At 45.4% G+C, this 15,768-nt stretch overlaps 1 protein-coding gene across 2 annotated transcripts in view; it reads left to right on the top strand.

Moving 5' to 3' along the window:
* The first annotated feature begins 2,315 nt into the window (after positions 1–2,315).
* nrp2b (neuropilin 2b) overlaps positions 2,316–15,768 on the top strand; it is a 69,646-nt gene continuing 56,193 nt past the window's right edge. Inside the window, exons 1-2 of one of the 2 annotated variants that reach the window (XM_072714810.1) lie at positions 2,316–3,128; positions 10,060–10,234. In XM_072714810.1, the coding sequence (XP_072570911.1) occupies positions 3,053–3,128; positions 10,060–10,234 (251 nt within the window). In that variant the 5' untranslated portion in view covers positions 2,316–3,052. The remainder of the gene's footprint in view (positions 3,129–10,059; positions 10,235–15,768) is intronic. The other variant, XM_072714808.1, reaches the window with a different exon arrangement.

The following is a 15,768-nucleotide window of genomic DNA, read 5'->3' as shown; positions in this document are numbered from 1 at the left end:
TTGGATTGATGGAGGGAAAAGACCATGGATTTTTTTTACTAAAAATGCTGTTATCATTTTATCTCTGCGGCTTACCGTCCTCCAGCTGTGCAGTGTGTGAAAAAGCACAGGAACAAAATTGTTTTTTTTTTTTTTTTTTTTTTTTGAGAATTCATCCTTTGTGCCATTGATTTTCTTTGAGAATGCAAACAGAAATACAGCCCTTTGACCCCGCCCTATGTCCTAGTGACAGCCTCTGCTTTTTGCACATGTTTATGTTTATATGACATCAACTTATTTCATGTCTTGTTAAACTTCCAACTTGGAAAACTTTACAGGAGAGCATAAGTGATAACATAACATAAATCTTAGCAGGGAAGTAAAAAATTAATTCATAGTGACTATATATCTCACTTCAGATGATCTAGATTGAACCGTATCAAACTGCAAACGCTACACCAGAGCAGTTGCTGAAAAGTCCTGTTAACTTTGCATCAGATAGAGTTGTTGTGGGGATCTGGCTGGGCTTTAGAGAGCACCAAATGCACAATCCACAGTGCGAAGCTGACAAACACAAGGGCAAGACCGAGCGTAGGACAGACAAACACTTACAATATGGGTATCAAAAAAAAAAAAAGTTCTGAGTGACAGGAAGTTATAACTAAGCAGCTGTAGGAAGCCCCTTGAATCACAGGATTAATCATGTGACTCGCCTTCAGCAATAACTACAGAATGCCAAGAGTCAAAGGTGCTAGATTAACCACTGTTGGGATAGATTTAGAAACACTGTCCAGAAGAAAATGCCTATCCTCCCTACCCAGATTTAATGGGGAGAAACATTTAATGTGGTCCACGTTTGCAAGTGGGGAAACTGGTCACAAGCCACACCCACACTGGTCACAAACTGACAATGTAGATTTTGAAATAGCTTATTTTGGAAGCTGTGGGAAGTTGCTGCATCATTAAAACTCCCAGCATAGTAGTTACTGTAGCTGATGGGAGGCTAAAGCCAGCAGCAGCTGACATTTTGGTTAGGGGATCCTGATTGGATGCAGGTTACTCAGCTTTGATGCACGGGGTGTGGTTGAGAACAAACAGCATATGACGCTCAGTGATGTCCTTTTCTCTCCGAGCGTGGAGGGCAATCCGTAACTCTGCCTTCAGTACGAATATGTTCCACATCCAAGTTTTATTGTGCGTTCTCTGAAAATTTCAGCCGCTGCCTTAATCAAAAGAGGAGCTATGGCAAGGAAACTTAGAACAAATTTGGATGATTGCATGCATTGACATCCCAATCCTCTTTGTGGGTTAGCCTTTTCTTATATGGAAAGCTGGGATTCTTGATTTCCAACCAGTTTGCTGACTTGCGGATCCCTGTGGTTCTGATACTCACTTTGCATTCTGGGCAGCCTCTGGGTTTGGGAGAAAAAAACATTAAGAAATCAGCTGAATTGTTATTTACAGTATGAAGTAATGGCATCCCCTAATCTTAATTCAGCTTCACATAGTAATATTACACACCTCCACTAATAGTGGCTGCAGGTTCACAGGCCCAGTTGCAAGCTTATTTGCTTTGGTTCTTTGGCCAGAGGCCACACATGGGCTATGTTGCTCTGGAACGCAAGTAAACATATATCATTTTCCATTGAGTCAATGGACAATCATTTGAGAGACCTGACCTCAGAATTAAATACAGTATAAGCTGGCAATGACTTGTCTTTTTACAAACACAGTGCCCTCTGGGGCAATGAATTGGCTTTTCCTCTTGTTGTTCCTAATACTGTCCTGCTCCTTGTTCAGGCAGGTATACTTTTTGTGCAGCTCTTAGATGCATGTTTTGCAGCTTTGCGTTACCATAACTTTTCTGTTCCAGTAGTAACTCACTGATTCTACTCTGCACTTTCACAGCTAGTATTCTCAAAAACAACTTTTTGGAATAGACAAAGATGCAATAAGTAGTACAAAATGAATGGTTATTATATAAATTGTATTGCATGATTATTTTATAATTACGGTTATTGATTAAATAAAGTTTTTGATCTGACATAAAAAACCTCTGCGCATGTGTTTTTTATATTCATGGGTGTCCAGATCATTGTTGAATAATTACTATCGTGGTTTTCGCCCTCTTTCTTATTACAGTACATGGGCTAATCTGGTTTGATTGACGTAGGGTATTCTTAAGCACACACATGCACAGACTCGGCCAGATTTTGCAGAATTATCAAAATAAGTCAGTGGTTCTGTACGCCGAAATGTCTTCGGTGCGTTCGTGTGTACACTTCTATTTTTTCCTACCCTTCTTTTTATAACTTTAAAGAAAGCTGCTCTTTAATCAGTGACGGGGGGGAGAGGCGGGCCGAGGTGCTGACTGTAATGCGATAGCTGCTTCGCTCTAATGCTATTACACACACATGCTGCCGCAGCGCTGCTCCGGGACTTGGCTCGGAAACGGAGCGGCGGACAGAAGGACGCGCTAGAGTGCGGGGACGGCACTAATCGGCGGAGCACCGCGGCCACCGACTCACTCATTTTATATCATAAGATCCTGATCCTGCTTTAAAAAATACTGGAGATCCCCGCGAATGCCGCTCCGTGTTGTGATACTCACTTAATTTTACTTCGTTTTCAGTCAAAATCCGTGCGATCGGAGAACAGAAAGCAGCGCTTGTCAGGGGATTTTGGGGGCGGGTGAGAGGTAACCAAAAGACGCACACTTCAGAGATTAACTGCGGAGCCGCGGAATTAAGACACATGTTTGTTTTTTTGTTGCAAGAAAACGTTTCCGTCGTGCTGAAATATGCGTGTAAGAAGTATCTATTATCTCGCCTAGTCTGTATAGGGTTTGGTATGGCTTATTCCGGCGTGAGATGCGCGACGAACTGAAATGAAATAACTGTTATGTTGTGTTATTGCCGCTGAAAAGCAGAAGGGAGAGTGAGCCGACGCCTCGGGAAGAGTTTGCGCGGATACGCGTGCAGTTCGAAAAGGAAAATATTTTTGACACAGTCGGGAGACTTTGACATCAAGTTGCCTTCAACAGATTAAAGGGCGAAATAATCCTTTAAAAGATATGGATCATTTCACCATGTTTTTTGGATTTTTACTACACGTTTGTCTGACGACCACAACGGCGCGCGGCGAAGGAGGTACGTTATGTTCAGTTTTGGCAATTTTATTAACGTCACCGTATTTGTTTTGTCAATTCGTTCACGTTAACATTAAAACAAGCGGTATAAGAGTATGCATAATACGGCATGCTTTATTGCTGTAACTTTTAAGTTCCACGTGAACCTGTTAAGCATTTCGCCTGGTCCGACTTAACTTTTTTATGAATCACAAAACTGTTTAAGCTACCGGTACGGTTAGGCTATGTTTTATGTATATACATATTTTCTATACAAACATATTTTGTTTTGTGTTCTTTTCAGTGCGTGTGAATTGAGAAATTGTGTATATCGGCGTATGTTAAACAAAAAGGAGTGAAATGACTGGGATATGTAGGCTACCTCGCTGAACAGGGAGCCAGTTTCTCCAAATGCTATTGCAAGAGTCATGTATAACAAAATAAGGCTAATTTTAAGTGTTTGTAATTTATTTGTTTAACATCACTCACACGCCCAGAAGAATGTGATATACTTTTACGAAGTAGCCTATAGGTTGTGAAGGACCTTACTATTCATTAGTCCTTTGCTTCAAACACAGTGTTTCTAAAATTGTTTAAAAATCGCAGGTATCCACCGTTTGTGTTCTCAGTTATTAATAATAAAATAACCTAGGCCTATATGTAATTTGATGTAATTGTAAGAATGTAATTTCGTTGTATTTGAAACCAGTAAATACAAAACAACCCAGTAATTGAATACTACACAACTTAGACGATAAGGAATCTTGATGAAAACCCAGCTTTGTAGTTGCAGAGATTTCATTACTGGAACAATAAAGATAAAGAAGCTGATTAAATCGCGCAGTAATTCATGAGCTGTTGTGCCTGTATTAACTCTGGGGCTATTTTAAATGTATAGATTTTATCTGGTCATCGTCCTCGTTAAAGCTCCGGAGAGAGTGAGACGTGTTCCTCCGTAACAGCACCAGATAACTGGATTTGCAATAAGGTTTAATGTAGTGGTTTTTTTCGGGGGGGGGGGGGGGTATATTTATATTATTAACGCTGGATTCAGTATTCAGAAAGAATTGCTTGCAGTCATGCCTGTCGTACTTCTTACTTTTAGAAGTCAACCCGGCCTCACAATATTTCAGAATTATAATCTTGTATTTTCCTGAGCACGAATCGCTAACGCTGCTCAGTTACAGTTCGTACAGTAAACCGGCTACTTGATCGTCGGCAACTGATTCACTGACGTGACACAGCTTCTAGTGCGCTTCGTATAGCGGCCCTCAGCCATTACGACTCAGTCATGTTTATTTAGCGCATCGGACTTTACGCATTAAAATTTTACTTAACATATTCATGTATTCTTATCATTTTAATTCTCCTTGTAGTATGGAGCGAAGCGCGTCTCGGCCCTTCTGTAGCCGGTTTACTACCTTACCCGAACGTCTATAATAAACTTGGACGAGAGAGAGAAAAATTAAGTGGTTTGCACAAGCTCATCTGCTCAAGTGTGCAATGGTGGCTGTTAAATTTCCCTAAAACGTGTAGCTCGACCTTGTCACCTATGTGGCACATTGAAGCTTTTTGAATGCCGAATGAAGCGCGTCTCCAGGGGGAAATGAGCGTGTGATGAGAGCGATCCGTCGTCGAGCTCACAGCCATAAACTCTCCCCCCGGTGCCGGCCGAGAGACACGGTCCGGTGCGCGATAGCCATTCCCCTTAGCCGATATCCAGCGCTCACCGGCTTCGTCAGCTACTTCACTGATCTCAATGAATAACATATAGACAGAAAGCAAAAATGAGGAGCACACTGGAGATAAGTGCGGCTCGTGTTTAGGCGAATCGTAGCTCTGGTTAATTTTCGAATGAAATATTGGATTGTGAAAATTTGACATTAATTTCCACTATGTGGTTAAATCGTTGGTAAAAACAGGAAATGCATCAAAACTCTTGCCAGGTAGCCTACCGACAAAAATACGGTAATTACGGACTTGAAATTGCACGTTTCGAAAGAGGTTCTGAACAACTAATTTTGACCACTCGAATTTTGTTCTGAAGTAATAATATAAAAAATTACTATTCCTTTATTATACCAATCTTGATTTCATACTACACACGTTCCTGAACCAGTTGCTGTTTTGATTATGTAAGATGTGAGCCTTTATCTTTATTTTTGGTTCCTTGCAAGAAATCTCTTTGCAAATTCTGGTTGACGGTGCACATTTGCTTTTATTTAAATTAGGTGTGAAATAAATGCTGCTAATAAAACAGGCATTAAAATGAAGAAATCTGGTGCTATAATACTACCAGAGCTGAAGGCAGAAGAAACTTGTTGCAGCACTATGGTTTTTGACCTGACTGACTCCCTAGATTATGAGGACATGAGCTATTTAAGGGTGACTTGTGCCTTTCTCTGGCCACCAAAATGTTCTTGCCAAGCCTAGAAAGTTCTTGCCATGCTGGTTATTTGTTTGAGAAGGTAACAATCAGTTGGCTTTAAGGCATCCTGACAGACATGTACTGGTGTCCTGGTGGATCCTGAAAACCAGGCAAGACGTTCTCCTCCATGGGGGCAAAACGATCACCCACCATCTAATCTCAAAGGGAGCCAGTTAAGCAGGTTAGCCTGGAACAGGAGAACCTGCAAGATGGTCTTTCCTTCAGAGCTGTTCTCTCTTCGGACACTTTTTTTTGGCTGAGTTTTGTTGAACTTTTGCCCTTTGTTTCATGCTTGGGCTTTGTTAGGATTTCCAGTGTATGTTTGCTGAGTATAACTGTAGTTTGTTTCATGCTTGGACTTTGTTAGCGTTTCCAGTGTATGTTTGCTGAGTATAACTGTAGTTTGTTTCATGCTTGGACTTTGTTAGCGTTTCCAGTGTATGTTTGCTGAGTATAACTGTAGTTTGTTTCATGCTTGGACTTTGTTAGCGTTTCCAGTGTATGTTTGCTGAGTATAACTGTAGTTTGTTTCATGCTTGGACTTTGTTAGCGTTTCCAGTGTATGTTTGCTGAGTATAACTGTAGTTTGTTTCATGCTTGGACTTTGTTAGCGTTTCCAGTGTATGTTTGCTGAGTATACAGTAACTAGTTTGTTTTCTCATTTGTGCCTTCAGACTGCTAAACACATGAGATACCTCTGAAAATACCATCTATTTTATTATTATTTTTAATTCCCAGTTATGGGTGACCCATTCCTCATCTACTCAAGCTATGCAGCCGTCTTTTATTGTCTCTCATCCACATTCTTAGCTGATTAGTTTTGAGATTTTTACTGTTCCTGGTGTATTATTCTGCTGCGCTGTAATATAAAGATCTTGGTTTGTTAGAAGTATGAGCAGAGAGAAGGAGATTGCGGCTTGGATCAGCCTGTGTAACTGCTGACACGCTAATTCCTTTTGTGAGGTATGCGAGTCCTTGGCAGCTGTACTGCTGTTCTGGTATCTGCCAGTTTTGCTCTGATCCCCTACTGCAAGTTTTGCTGATTTAGATATAGGGAACTAGAGGAGCAATAGAGTAGTGCTGAACAAGGAAGAGCCAATAGTCACCTAGGGTGCAGAATGGAGGGCCAATACGAATCAGTCACGGAGTGGAGAGCCACTAGAGGGCAGAGCTGCAGAGATAGGAGCCAATGGGGATTAGAATCATCGAGAAGTTAGCTCCAGATTCCACAAAACAGCCATTGCCTTGCGTCAAAGTGTGAAAGAGTAACAGACATCTCATAAGACAGCGAAAGAAGATGAAATGAAAGGCGCAGCAGGACAGCTGTCTGTTACAGAGCTCAGAAGCACAAAGTAGTGGCTTCCGGTAAATATAGATATCCGATGTTTGTTCTTTTTTTTTCTTCCATCAGGCATTTTTTTTCTTTGAGATGTATTGACTGGGGATAACGGGTTATAACAAACAACTAGGAGAGTCCATTGAAAGACTAAAAAAAAAAAAAGCAGAAATAATCCTGTTACAGAACAGAAATAAGTTTTTACATCATATCAGAAAATATAAGCTTTAGATGACCAGCCTATTATAGCTAAAACACATATGCACCCTAAGAAATATTTTGTTGCCTGGGATAAATGACATTAGCTTTTACAGAAAAGCAATTTCATTCAGAGATTTCCGAAAACAAGGACAGGTAATTGAAACGGGTACTTTCTTAATCACACAAGGAACTGAAAAGTGCCGAAACACTGTTATCAGTGTGAAATTCCAAACAAGCGAGGATCCATAAATAATGCAACGTTTCATTGTAATTCCCCACATGGGCGCTTAGTGTCATTTAGCAGTGCTTATGGGGACACCTCGTAATCCATGCCCAGAATGCACACAACAGGAAGGAGGGGTGTCGAGGTGGGGTTCACTCATGTGTTAAGAAAAAAAGCAACTTTAAAAAAATAACTCTGGACTTGCTGACGGATATAGTGTATAGACGGCTATTACATGCCCGAGATTCGACGGCTCTCGTCTGTCCTGCTGCAGTCCTCCAATGAGGATTTGGATACCAGTTGCATGGTTACAAACATGGAGCAGTAAAGTGACAATGGATTGCTTCATTTTTAAATGAAGGTTTCCCCCCCCCCCAGAATGAATTTATCTGGTTGATAAGGCTTCCTGTATTCATCAGTACGCCGCCTGTGCTGTGAAACGCTGGGAGTTGATTAGTTACTTAGTGTGTATCTGGTTTCTGTGGAGGTGCCTTGTTTGTAATTGTGGGTAAAGCGGCTTGTATGTTGGTCGATTTGGAGGTGTCTTCCTCACATTTGTGGTCATCGCCGCCGCTCTTGGGACCCCTGTCCTTAACAATGGTACCGTTTGCATACGTGAGCTGTTGCTGTCTGTCAGCTCAGCCTGCCCGAGGTGGTTGATTACAAACAGGCAGCTCTGCAGGAGTCGGTGGGCTGCCGCCCAGTGCTCCTCTGGAGGGGAATGGAGCATCCCGGCAGCGGCCTCTCCCCCTTTCTCTAACCTGAGGCAAAAGCACTTTTTAATTAAGGTGATGGGAGGGTTGACAGGAAGTTTTGTTACTGCCGCGATATTCTCACAACTTATTGCACAAGTAACCTCATGGCAGGGAGATAATTCTGCTGACAGGTACGAGCTCATACGTATCCACATGCGCTATCGCTTGTGCTCAGCGTACCCGCATGGTATTGCCATGTTCCTGCCCTCCTCCTGGCTATCCCGCTCTGGCCATGTCTGGAGATTGACCCTCTCCGAAGCACCGGAGATAGTACGATTTCCCCTCCGAATCCTGGGTGGAAGGGAGGGTCCCACCCCCCTCTGTTGGCCCCGTACTGCCAGGATGGGCCTATGTGTGAAAGCCGTAGAGCAGGCACACCTATTAGTGGAGCTCATCCCTATCTTCCCATGTGGGGAGACTCACTTCTGGCCAAAGGAAGAGTTCCATGCCCACAGTTCCTCAGATGGCGTCACATTGTGTAACCCTGCTTTATATTCCAAGGCTCGTCAGCCTATAAGACATCAGCATAAATGCATAAATGCTCAGTCTGTTATTCACTCAGAAGAATAATTCAAATGTTTTTTTCTACCAGTAGATGAATGAAGGAATTATGGAAAGAATGCATGTGTGTGCATTTGTATAATATGGAGGGTACATGAATACACTCATATATGCTGGTTTGATAATCTGGAAGTGTCTAAGTGAGCTGTGATCTGAAGATGGCAGTTGGGGGTGCTTGTCAAATGGAATACCACGATGCCTTAAGTGTACTCTTAAAAATATAATGGCTTTGAAATGTCACCCGCTGGAAGTGTGTTGCATCTGAAGCTGCTGATGCATTTGTTCCTTTCAACATATGACACTCGCTCGTTTAAAAGGACAGGCACATCTTGTGGTGATGGGCACTGACTTTTCTATGCTGCGCTGTCTGAGTACAGGTCCCCGGTCTGTTTTCTGAAACTGGATGGAATGATGTTTTCAATATTCTGGGTAGGAAAATCTGGAGGAGAGCAGGTCTGGCCCCCAAGGTTCATTTTGCTTTGAGAGAGAGAGAGAGAGAGAGAGAGGAGCTCTAATTGTTCCCAGGCCTCCTTGTGGAAGCCAGCCACAGACCCCAAACTGTCAATCATGGCTCTCACTTCCTGTGAAACGTTTCCCATCATTCCCTGCTGTTCCACTGCAGGTGGTACAGAAGCGACCAGAGCTTTGCGCGTGTCTATGTGTGTGTTTGTTTGTTTGCGTGTCAAGTATTCCGTGTGGGAGGAGAGGTTCACGGTAATAATTTCTTTTTATTTTTGCAGCAGAATTCTTTCTGGCAGTTAGCTTTGCAGAAGTCAAAGTGATAAATACACGCCATTTGGCGGAGGGGATTTGTGTTAATAGTATTTTAGTGCTCTGATGTTTTGGTTTAAAATTAAATATCTTTGATGTACCATGTCTTAGTCTGGCATGCATATGGTTAAACTTCTCAGGGCTGTTGTCATGATGAAAATTCATACAAATCCACCGTATGACTGAAGTAAATTTTATGTTCCACTATGTGGGCTGAAGTGGCTGCAGAGTGGCGTTGGTGGGGGGTGGGGGGGGGGGCAGAATGGCTGCTTTGTGAAGGAGGAAATCTTCTCACAGCACTGCGGTGACCTCTGAACCTTCAGACACAATGTGTGTGTCACTTCCTGTGTCAAACGCGGCGGCTCCTTGCTGGGGGAGTTATTATTCCGGCGAAAGCGAGATAAAATCTGAAAATGTGTCCTAATGTTTACAGACTGTTGGCTAGCAGAGATAGCTCCACAGCACCCATTAAATGTCATTCTTGGGGAGGAGGCTCCATTGGCATCCAACCTCATTGTCAAGGTTTTTGCTCGAAGACTAGCTCTAAGGGAAAGGTCCGCATGCATCAGGAAGTAATCCTGCTGCTTCTGTGCCCTGATGGCTACCCAAGCTGTTTTCGGATGCATTCAGGTTTTTATGAGCGATCTCTCTCTCTCTCTCTCTCTCTCTCTTGAGCAGAGCCTTGTGGAGGCCACCTGGACGCCAGCGTGCCCGGCTACATCACGTCGCCAGGGTACCCACACGAGTACCCACCCCACCAGAGCTGCCGCTGGGTGATCACGGCGCCTGAGCCCTCCCAGCGCATCACGCTCAATTTCAACCCCCACTTTGAGCTGGAGAGACTGGACTGCAGGTAAGGGACAGGCGGCTCACTCTTCCAGCCGGAGCTGCGGGTTCGAACGTGGATGGGCTGCATGGGAAGCGAGGAGCTGAGCTTCAGCAGCAGCCAGACCGGAGGAACCTGTGTTCTGCCTGAGTTTCCCTAATCACAGGATACAGCTCTTTCTAAGCTGCAGCGTTGCAGATCTATTACTCTTCATGGAGTGTTTCTGAATATAAATGCTGCCCCTAAAGGTAGCTTGTTTTCCCTGCCGACAAGATCGATAGTGTAAATAAAAGCTGTTGTTCAACTTACGGTTCAGCTTCAGGTTTGCAAATAGTAATTAGGCTTTCAAGCATTCGTTAGCATGTTTTGTGAAGAGTACATTTGCATATTTGCATCGCATCTTTTTTTGATCAGCTGTTGATTCCAGGTTGTTGGGAGTTGGCTTTTGACATCCTCTGCTGGTCACTTAAGGGACTGCACATGGGGGGGGGGGCAGTCCTGTGGTTGGGAGGGTGGTGATTAGCCAAAAAAACAAGGGATTACTTTATAATATGAAAATTTATCTTACGGTGCCACCTGCCACTAGTTAGAATTGCCCACACAAGCTAATTTTTTCATATATCCAGTGGAAGGTAACACAAGGTAACACAGTCTCTGGGATCTGGGTCAGCCCCCCCACCCAATTCCCCTGTGTCCGTGACTAACTCTGTCTTATGTCGCCAATCACATTAGAGAGCCCGCGGGGGTAGCGCAGTCGAGACAGCATCCCATCTGTGCAGCATGACTGACTGACTGGTTAACAGTGATGAACACCTTCATCTGTCACATGCTAATTGCTGGTACTCACTGTCGAGTCTAACAGAGCCACTTGCAGTATGAGCAGTTAGGTTTGTATATGTTACGTAGGGCTGACCATAGCAGTCTGTGCAGTTCTATTGTAAAGAGGTAGGTTTTGTCGATGGCCGTGATCCATGCAGTACAGGCTGCTCAGACAGAGGCCTGCAGCGTGGTGACGGGGCACTTTGGAAATTCGGGATCCCAGCTTCCTGCACAGAGGCCCCGTCCTCTGGGTGCCACCCATGTGTCTGTCTCATCTCCTGGGCCTGTGAAGATCCTAGTATGGGTTTCTGCCACAAGATTTACCATATTTTATCTGGCATTGAAAGTCCCCCTCTAGAATCTTTTTGACACTGGCATGGTTTAAATTTGTCCTTCTTTTTTTATATCTGTGTTATATTTGTTGCTTTGGATGTCTCGTTCTGTAGCTAACCACACCCCCCCCCCCCCCCCCCCGGCCCCCAACACTGTGCTCTACTTTCTGATTAGTAGAGAAACTCAATTACATTTCTGGTGCTTTAAAAAAGAGAGGCTTCCTCTGGGAATCAGACCTATTTAATGGATGCATTAGGAAATAAAACCCCCACGAATGCTGTTCTTTATTTATTGAGTTGGACAAATAGATCTTTTTTCACACCAGTGCTGTGGTCACTTTCTGAGGTTGTGGGAAGGACGTGCTTCTCTGGTGCTGTGAGCCTCGTGTGATGTCCCGTGCCGCAGTGGCTGTACGTCTCTGTCGCTCCCTGTTTTCCTCCCATTAGTCTCTATATTTGAGTACGCAGGGCTGCACTGCTGTGGTCATGTGACTCTTTCTTGGCTTGAAACCAAGGAGTCAGGCGCTAGGAGCTGCTGACTGGCAGTTGGCTTCCAGTTTGTACTCGAAGCTGACCTGAGTAAAGCCAGCCAGTGACCCCACATACACACACGCACACACACACACACACACACACATGTAGGGTAAACATATCCTTATGGGGCCCGCTCATTCATTTCAATGGGAAAAATGCTAACGCTAACTATGACAACCTTAACCCCAGCCCTGCCCTAACCATAACCATAAGTAATCTAACAAAATACAAGAGATTTTTATAAAATAGAGTTTTCCCTTATGGGGACATACACACACACACACACACACACACACGCATGCGCGTACAGACACACATACAGTGTGTCTGTACAAACATAGTTCACATATTCCTACTATTGTGGGGACACTCCATACATTTCTACGGGCATAACCCTAACTCTACTTTTTGATTGTATTCACAGGTTTTTAGAAAACTGAGGTTTGTTTTGTGGCAACCTAAAAAATGTCCCCACAAGCTAAAAATTAAATTAACAGGTTTTAACACATTGTGGGGACTTTTGGTCACCATGATGTGGCAAGTACAACCCCCTTCTCCCACCCCAACACACACACGTCCTGGTACTCCAGTCATCCTCTGCAAGGAGACAGCTGGAACGCCTTGGGAACGCAGTGCGTGGGCAGGACTCCATGTGGCTGGAAGGCTGTATTAGCTTCTGTATCAGTGTATGTAGTCAAATTAGCAAGTTTTATGCTGGGCACCAGGCTAGTGGGAATGCGAGGTAGGGCAGCTGTAATTGTAAAGGATTAAAATTAATTAAGGATTAAAAACCAATCCATTCAGAATAGCCAAACAGGCCATATCATTGGCAGCCCATGCATACGGGGGAGGAATTACAGTCAGGTTGTTGACCAGCTGCTGTAGGAGCAGACAGCAGGGATATGAAAGTCTCCATCCCAGCTCCCGGCAGTGCTAGCATCCCTGTGAGACGCTCATTCATTCATCTTGTGCTCAGGCTACTGCCCACAGCGCTCACAGTACAGTATACATTCGTATACGTTTGTGTCGTAACGGCTTTATAATAATGAACTAAGAAACTGATGATAAAAAGGTTAAAAAACACCAGACAATATGACTTAAAGATGATATCTTACAATGTGCAGTGTACTGTACAGTACACAGTGTCCTAAACATACGATAATATTTGCATATAAAATGAAGGGCTGACTTTCAACCAAATCGACGTACGACCGGTCAGTCGGGGTTGTTTGTTGACAATGACCTGCATCTGACCAACAACGTTTGCCTTTCACTGCAAGGCTGCAGCAGCATCCAGGACTCGATGCAGTGGGTGTACTGAAGCTGCCGGTACAGGAGGGGTGCTACAGGAAGTGCCAGTGCCGTGGATCTTCAGTAATTTCTCTGCTGGCATTGAGTATAGAGGCTTTCAGGCCATGCTGCCCGCAGCCATAGGAGGCTGGCCCCATCACATCGCTCATGGCCCCTCATGCCGACTCCTCCGTGTTATAAACAGTGGGGCGTAAACACTAAGTGGGCCTCTAACTGAAGGCTCTCTGAAACGTTTCTAGGCAGCTGTGCTGCTTTCCAAATGTGCTATGGAGTGATGCGGAGACCCAGATTGTCGCATCTGGCACGAGCGGCCTCTACTGACAATGACGAATGTCACTGCCAGTGCCAGGCAGACTGTGCCTCACAGAGCCACATCCGGGGTTCCTGACACGCCCCAGCACACGCCAGTCTCACAGCCGGGTCCGAGGTGCCTGACGCCCCAGTACACGCCAGTCTCACAGCCGGGTCCGCAGTGCATGATTTCCCAGTACACACCAGTCTCACAGCTGGGTCCGGGGTGCCTGACACCCCAGTACACGCCAGTCTCACAACCGGGTCCGAGGTGCCTGACACCCCAGTACACGCCAGTCTCACAACCGGGTCCGAGGTGCCTGACGCCCCAGTACACACCAGTCTCACAGCCGGGTCCAGGGTGCCTGACGCCCCAGCACACGCCAGTCTCACAGCCGGGTCCAGGGTGCCTGACGCCCCAGTACACACCAGTCTCACAGCCGGGTCCGAGGTGCCTGACGCCCCAGTACACGCCAGTCTCACAGCCGGGTCCGAGGTGCCTGACGCCCCAGTACACACCAGTCTCACAACCATCGGGTGTCTTGCTCCCTCCATTTTGCCACCATCTTTAAAGGCGTTATGTAGCCCATAATTATTTGGGGAAATATAGGAGCCATTCCAACAGTCTCTCAACTCCGATTATAGCATTGACTGGTACTGAATGGATTTAATAAAAATGTAGATACTTGCCATGCACTTTGCCACTCCAGTCTTTCTCTCTTCCTCTCTCTCTCTCTCTCCCTAAGTCCCGGCCGCCTCTCCCCCTTTATTCTTCACTGTGGGAGATTAATCCTGTCTGCGGATATTAGCCACACATAGTTACAATAAGAAGGAAAGACTGCTGGCCGTTCCCTTATCCCCCTGCATTCCTGTCTCTTGAGACATAGCGGAGGACGCTTCATGAAAAAGCTGGAAAGGCCAGTGGACCTGAGGCTGATCTTATCCGCTGTAGGGAGGAGTTCAGTTACTGCTTGGCTATTATGGCCGCTACCATTCCTGTTTTCTGAGTGTCTGGGATGTTGTCTGAGAAATTTTTTTTCAGCCGTGAGGAAAAGGTCTGGCTCGGCTAAGCCCGTGACGTGCCCACACTGGGCGCTCGGCATGTCAGACGCTGTTGACTTTAGCTTTGTGCTGCTTTACCAAGACAAATAAGAGGAGTTCATTGTACAAACCCCCAGCCACCTCTCGGGGTGAGCCTAGCTTGTACAACAGGGGAGGGCATTATCTCCTCAGGTCTGTAGAGCGCTGAGGCTTTCACGTGGCCAAATATTGTAATCCCATGTTTGCCTTCTTAAACGGGGCTCCACTGCGGTGTGTGGCAGCACCCAGGAGGGCGGAGATTAGGGCATGTGTCTCTTCAGTTCGCATTCTTAGCAAACGCCTTAATCCAAAGTGACTTGCAAAGCAGTTTCACATGGTTGCTGTTTGTGCAGGTGGACATTTTACTAAAGCGTTTAAATCTGAGCATGTTTTTTACAGCTGGGGGAGTTTCCTTGGGAGTGCTGTGCCTGTATCGCAGGATCAGTACCGTGACTAACACAGAACTGCGGTCCTCCTCCCAGTTCTGATGTGCCTGTATCGCAGGATCAGTACCGTGACTAACACAGAACTGCGGTCCTCCTCCCAGTTCTGATGTGCCTGTATCGCAGGATCAGTACCGTGACTAACACAGAACTGCGGTCCTCCTCCCAGTCTGATGTGCCTGTATCGCAGGATCAGTACCGTGACTAACACAGAACTGCGGTCCTCCTCCCAGTCTGATGTGCCTGTATCGCAGGATCAGTACCGTGACTAACACAGAACTGCGGTCCTCCTCCCAGTCTGATGTGCCTGTATCGCAGGATCAGTACCGTGACTAACACAGAACTGCGGTCCTCCTCCCAGTCTGATGTGCCTGTATCGCAGGATCAGTACCGTGACTAACACAGAACTGCGGTCCTCCTCCCAGTCTGATGTGCCTGTATCGCAGGATCAGTACCGTGACTAACACAGAACTGCGGTCCTCCTCCCAGTTCTGATGTGCCTGTATCGCAGGATCAGTACCGTGACTAACACAGAACTGCGGTCCTCCTCCCAGTTCTGATGTGCCTGTATCGCAGGATCAGTACCGTGACTAACACAGAACTGCGGTCCTCCTCCCAGTTCTGATGTGCCTGTATCGCAGGATCAGTACCGTGACTAACACAGAACTGCGGTCCTCCTCCCAGTTCTGATGTGCCTGTATCGCAGGATCAGTACCGTGACTAACACAGAACTGCGGTCCTCCTCCCAGTT

This window comes from Paramormyrops kingsleyae, chromosome 1, assembly GCF_048594095.1.
Source record: "Paramormyrops kingsleyae isolate MSU_618 chromosome 1, PKINGS_0.4, whole genome shotgun sequence".
In the NCBI taxonomy this organism is placed as follows: Eukaryota; Metazoa; Chordata; class Actinopteri; order Osteoglossiformes; family Mormyridae; genus Paramormyrops; species Paramormyrops kingsleyae.
The sequence above is the reverse complement of the archived record's forward strand: the minus strand, read 5'-3'. Positions and strand labels throughout refer to the sequence as shown.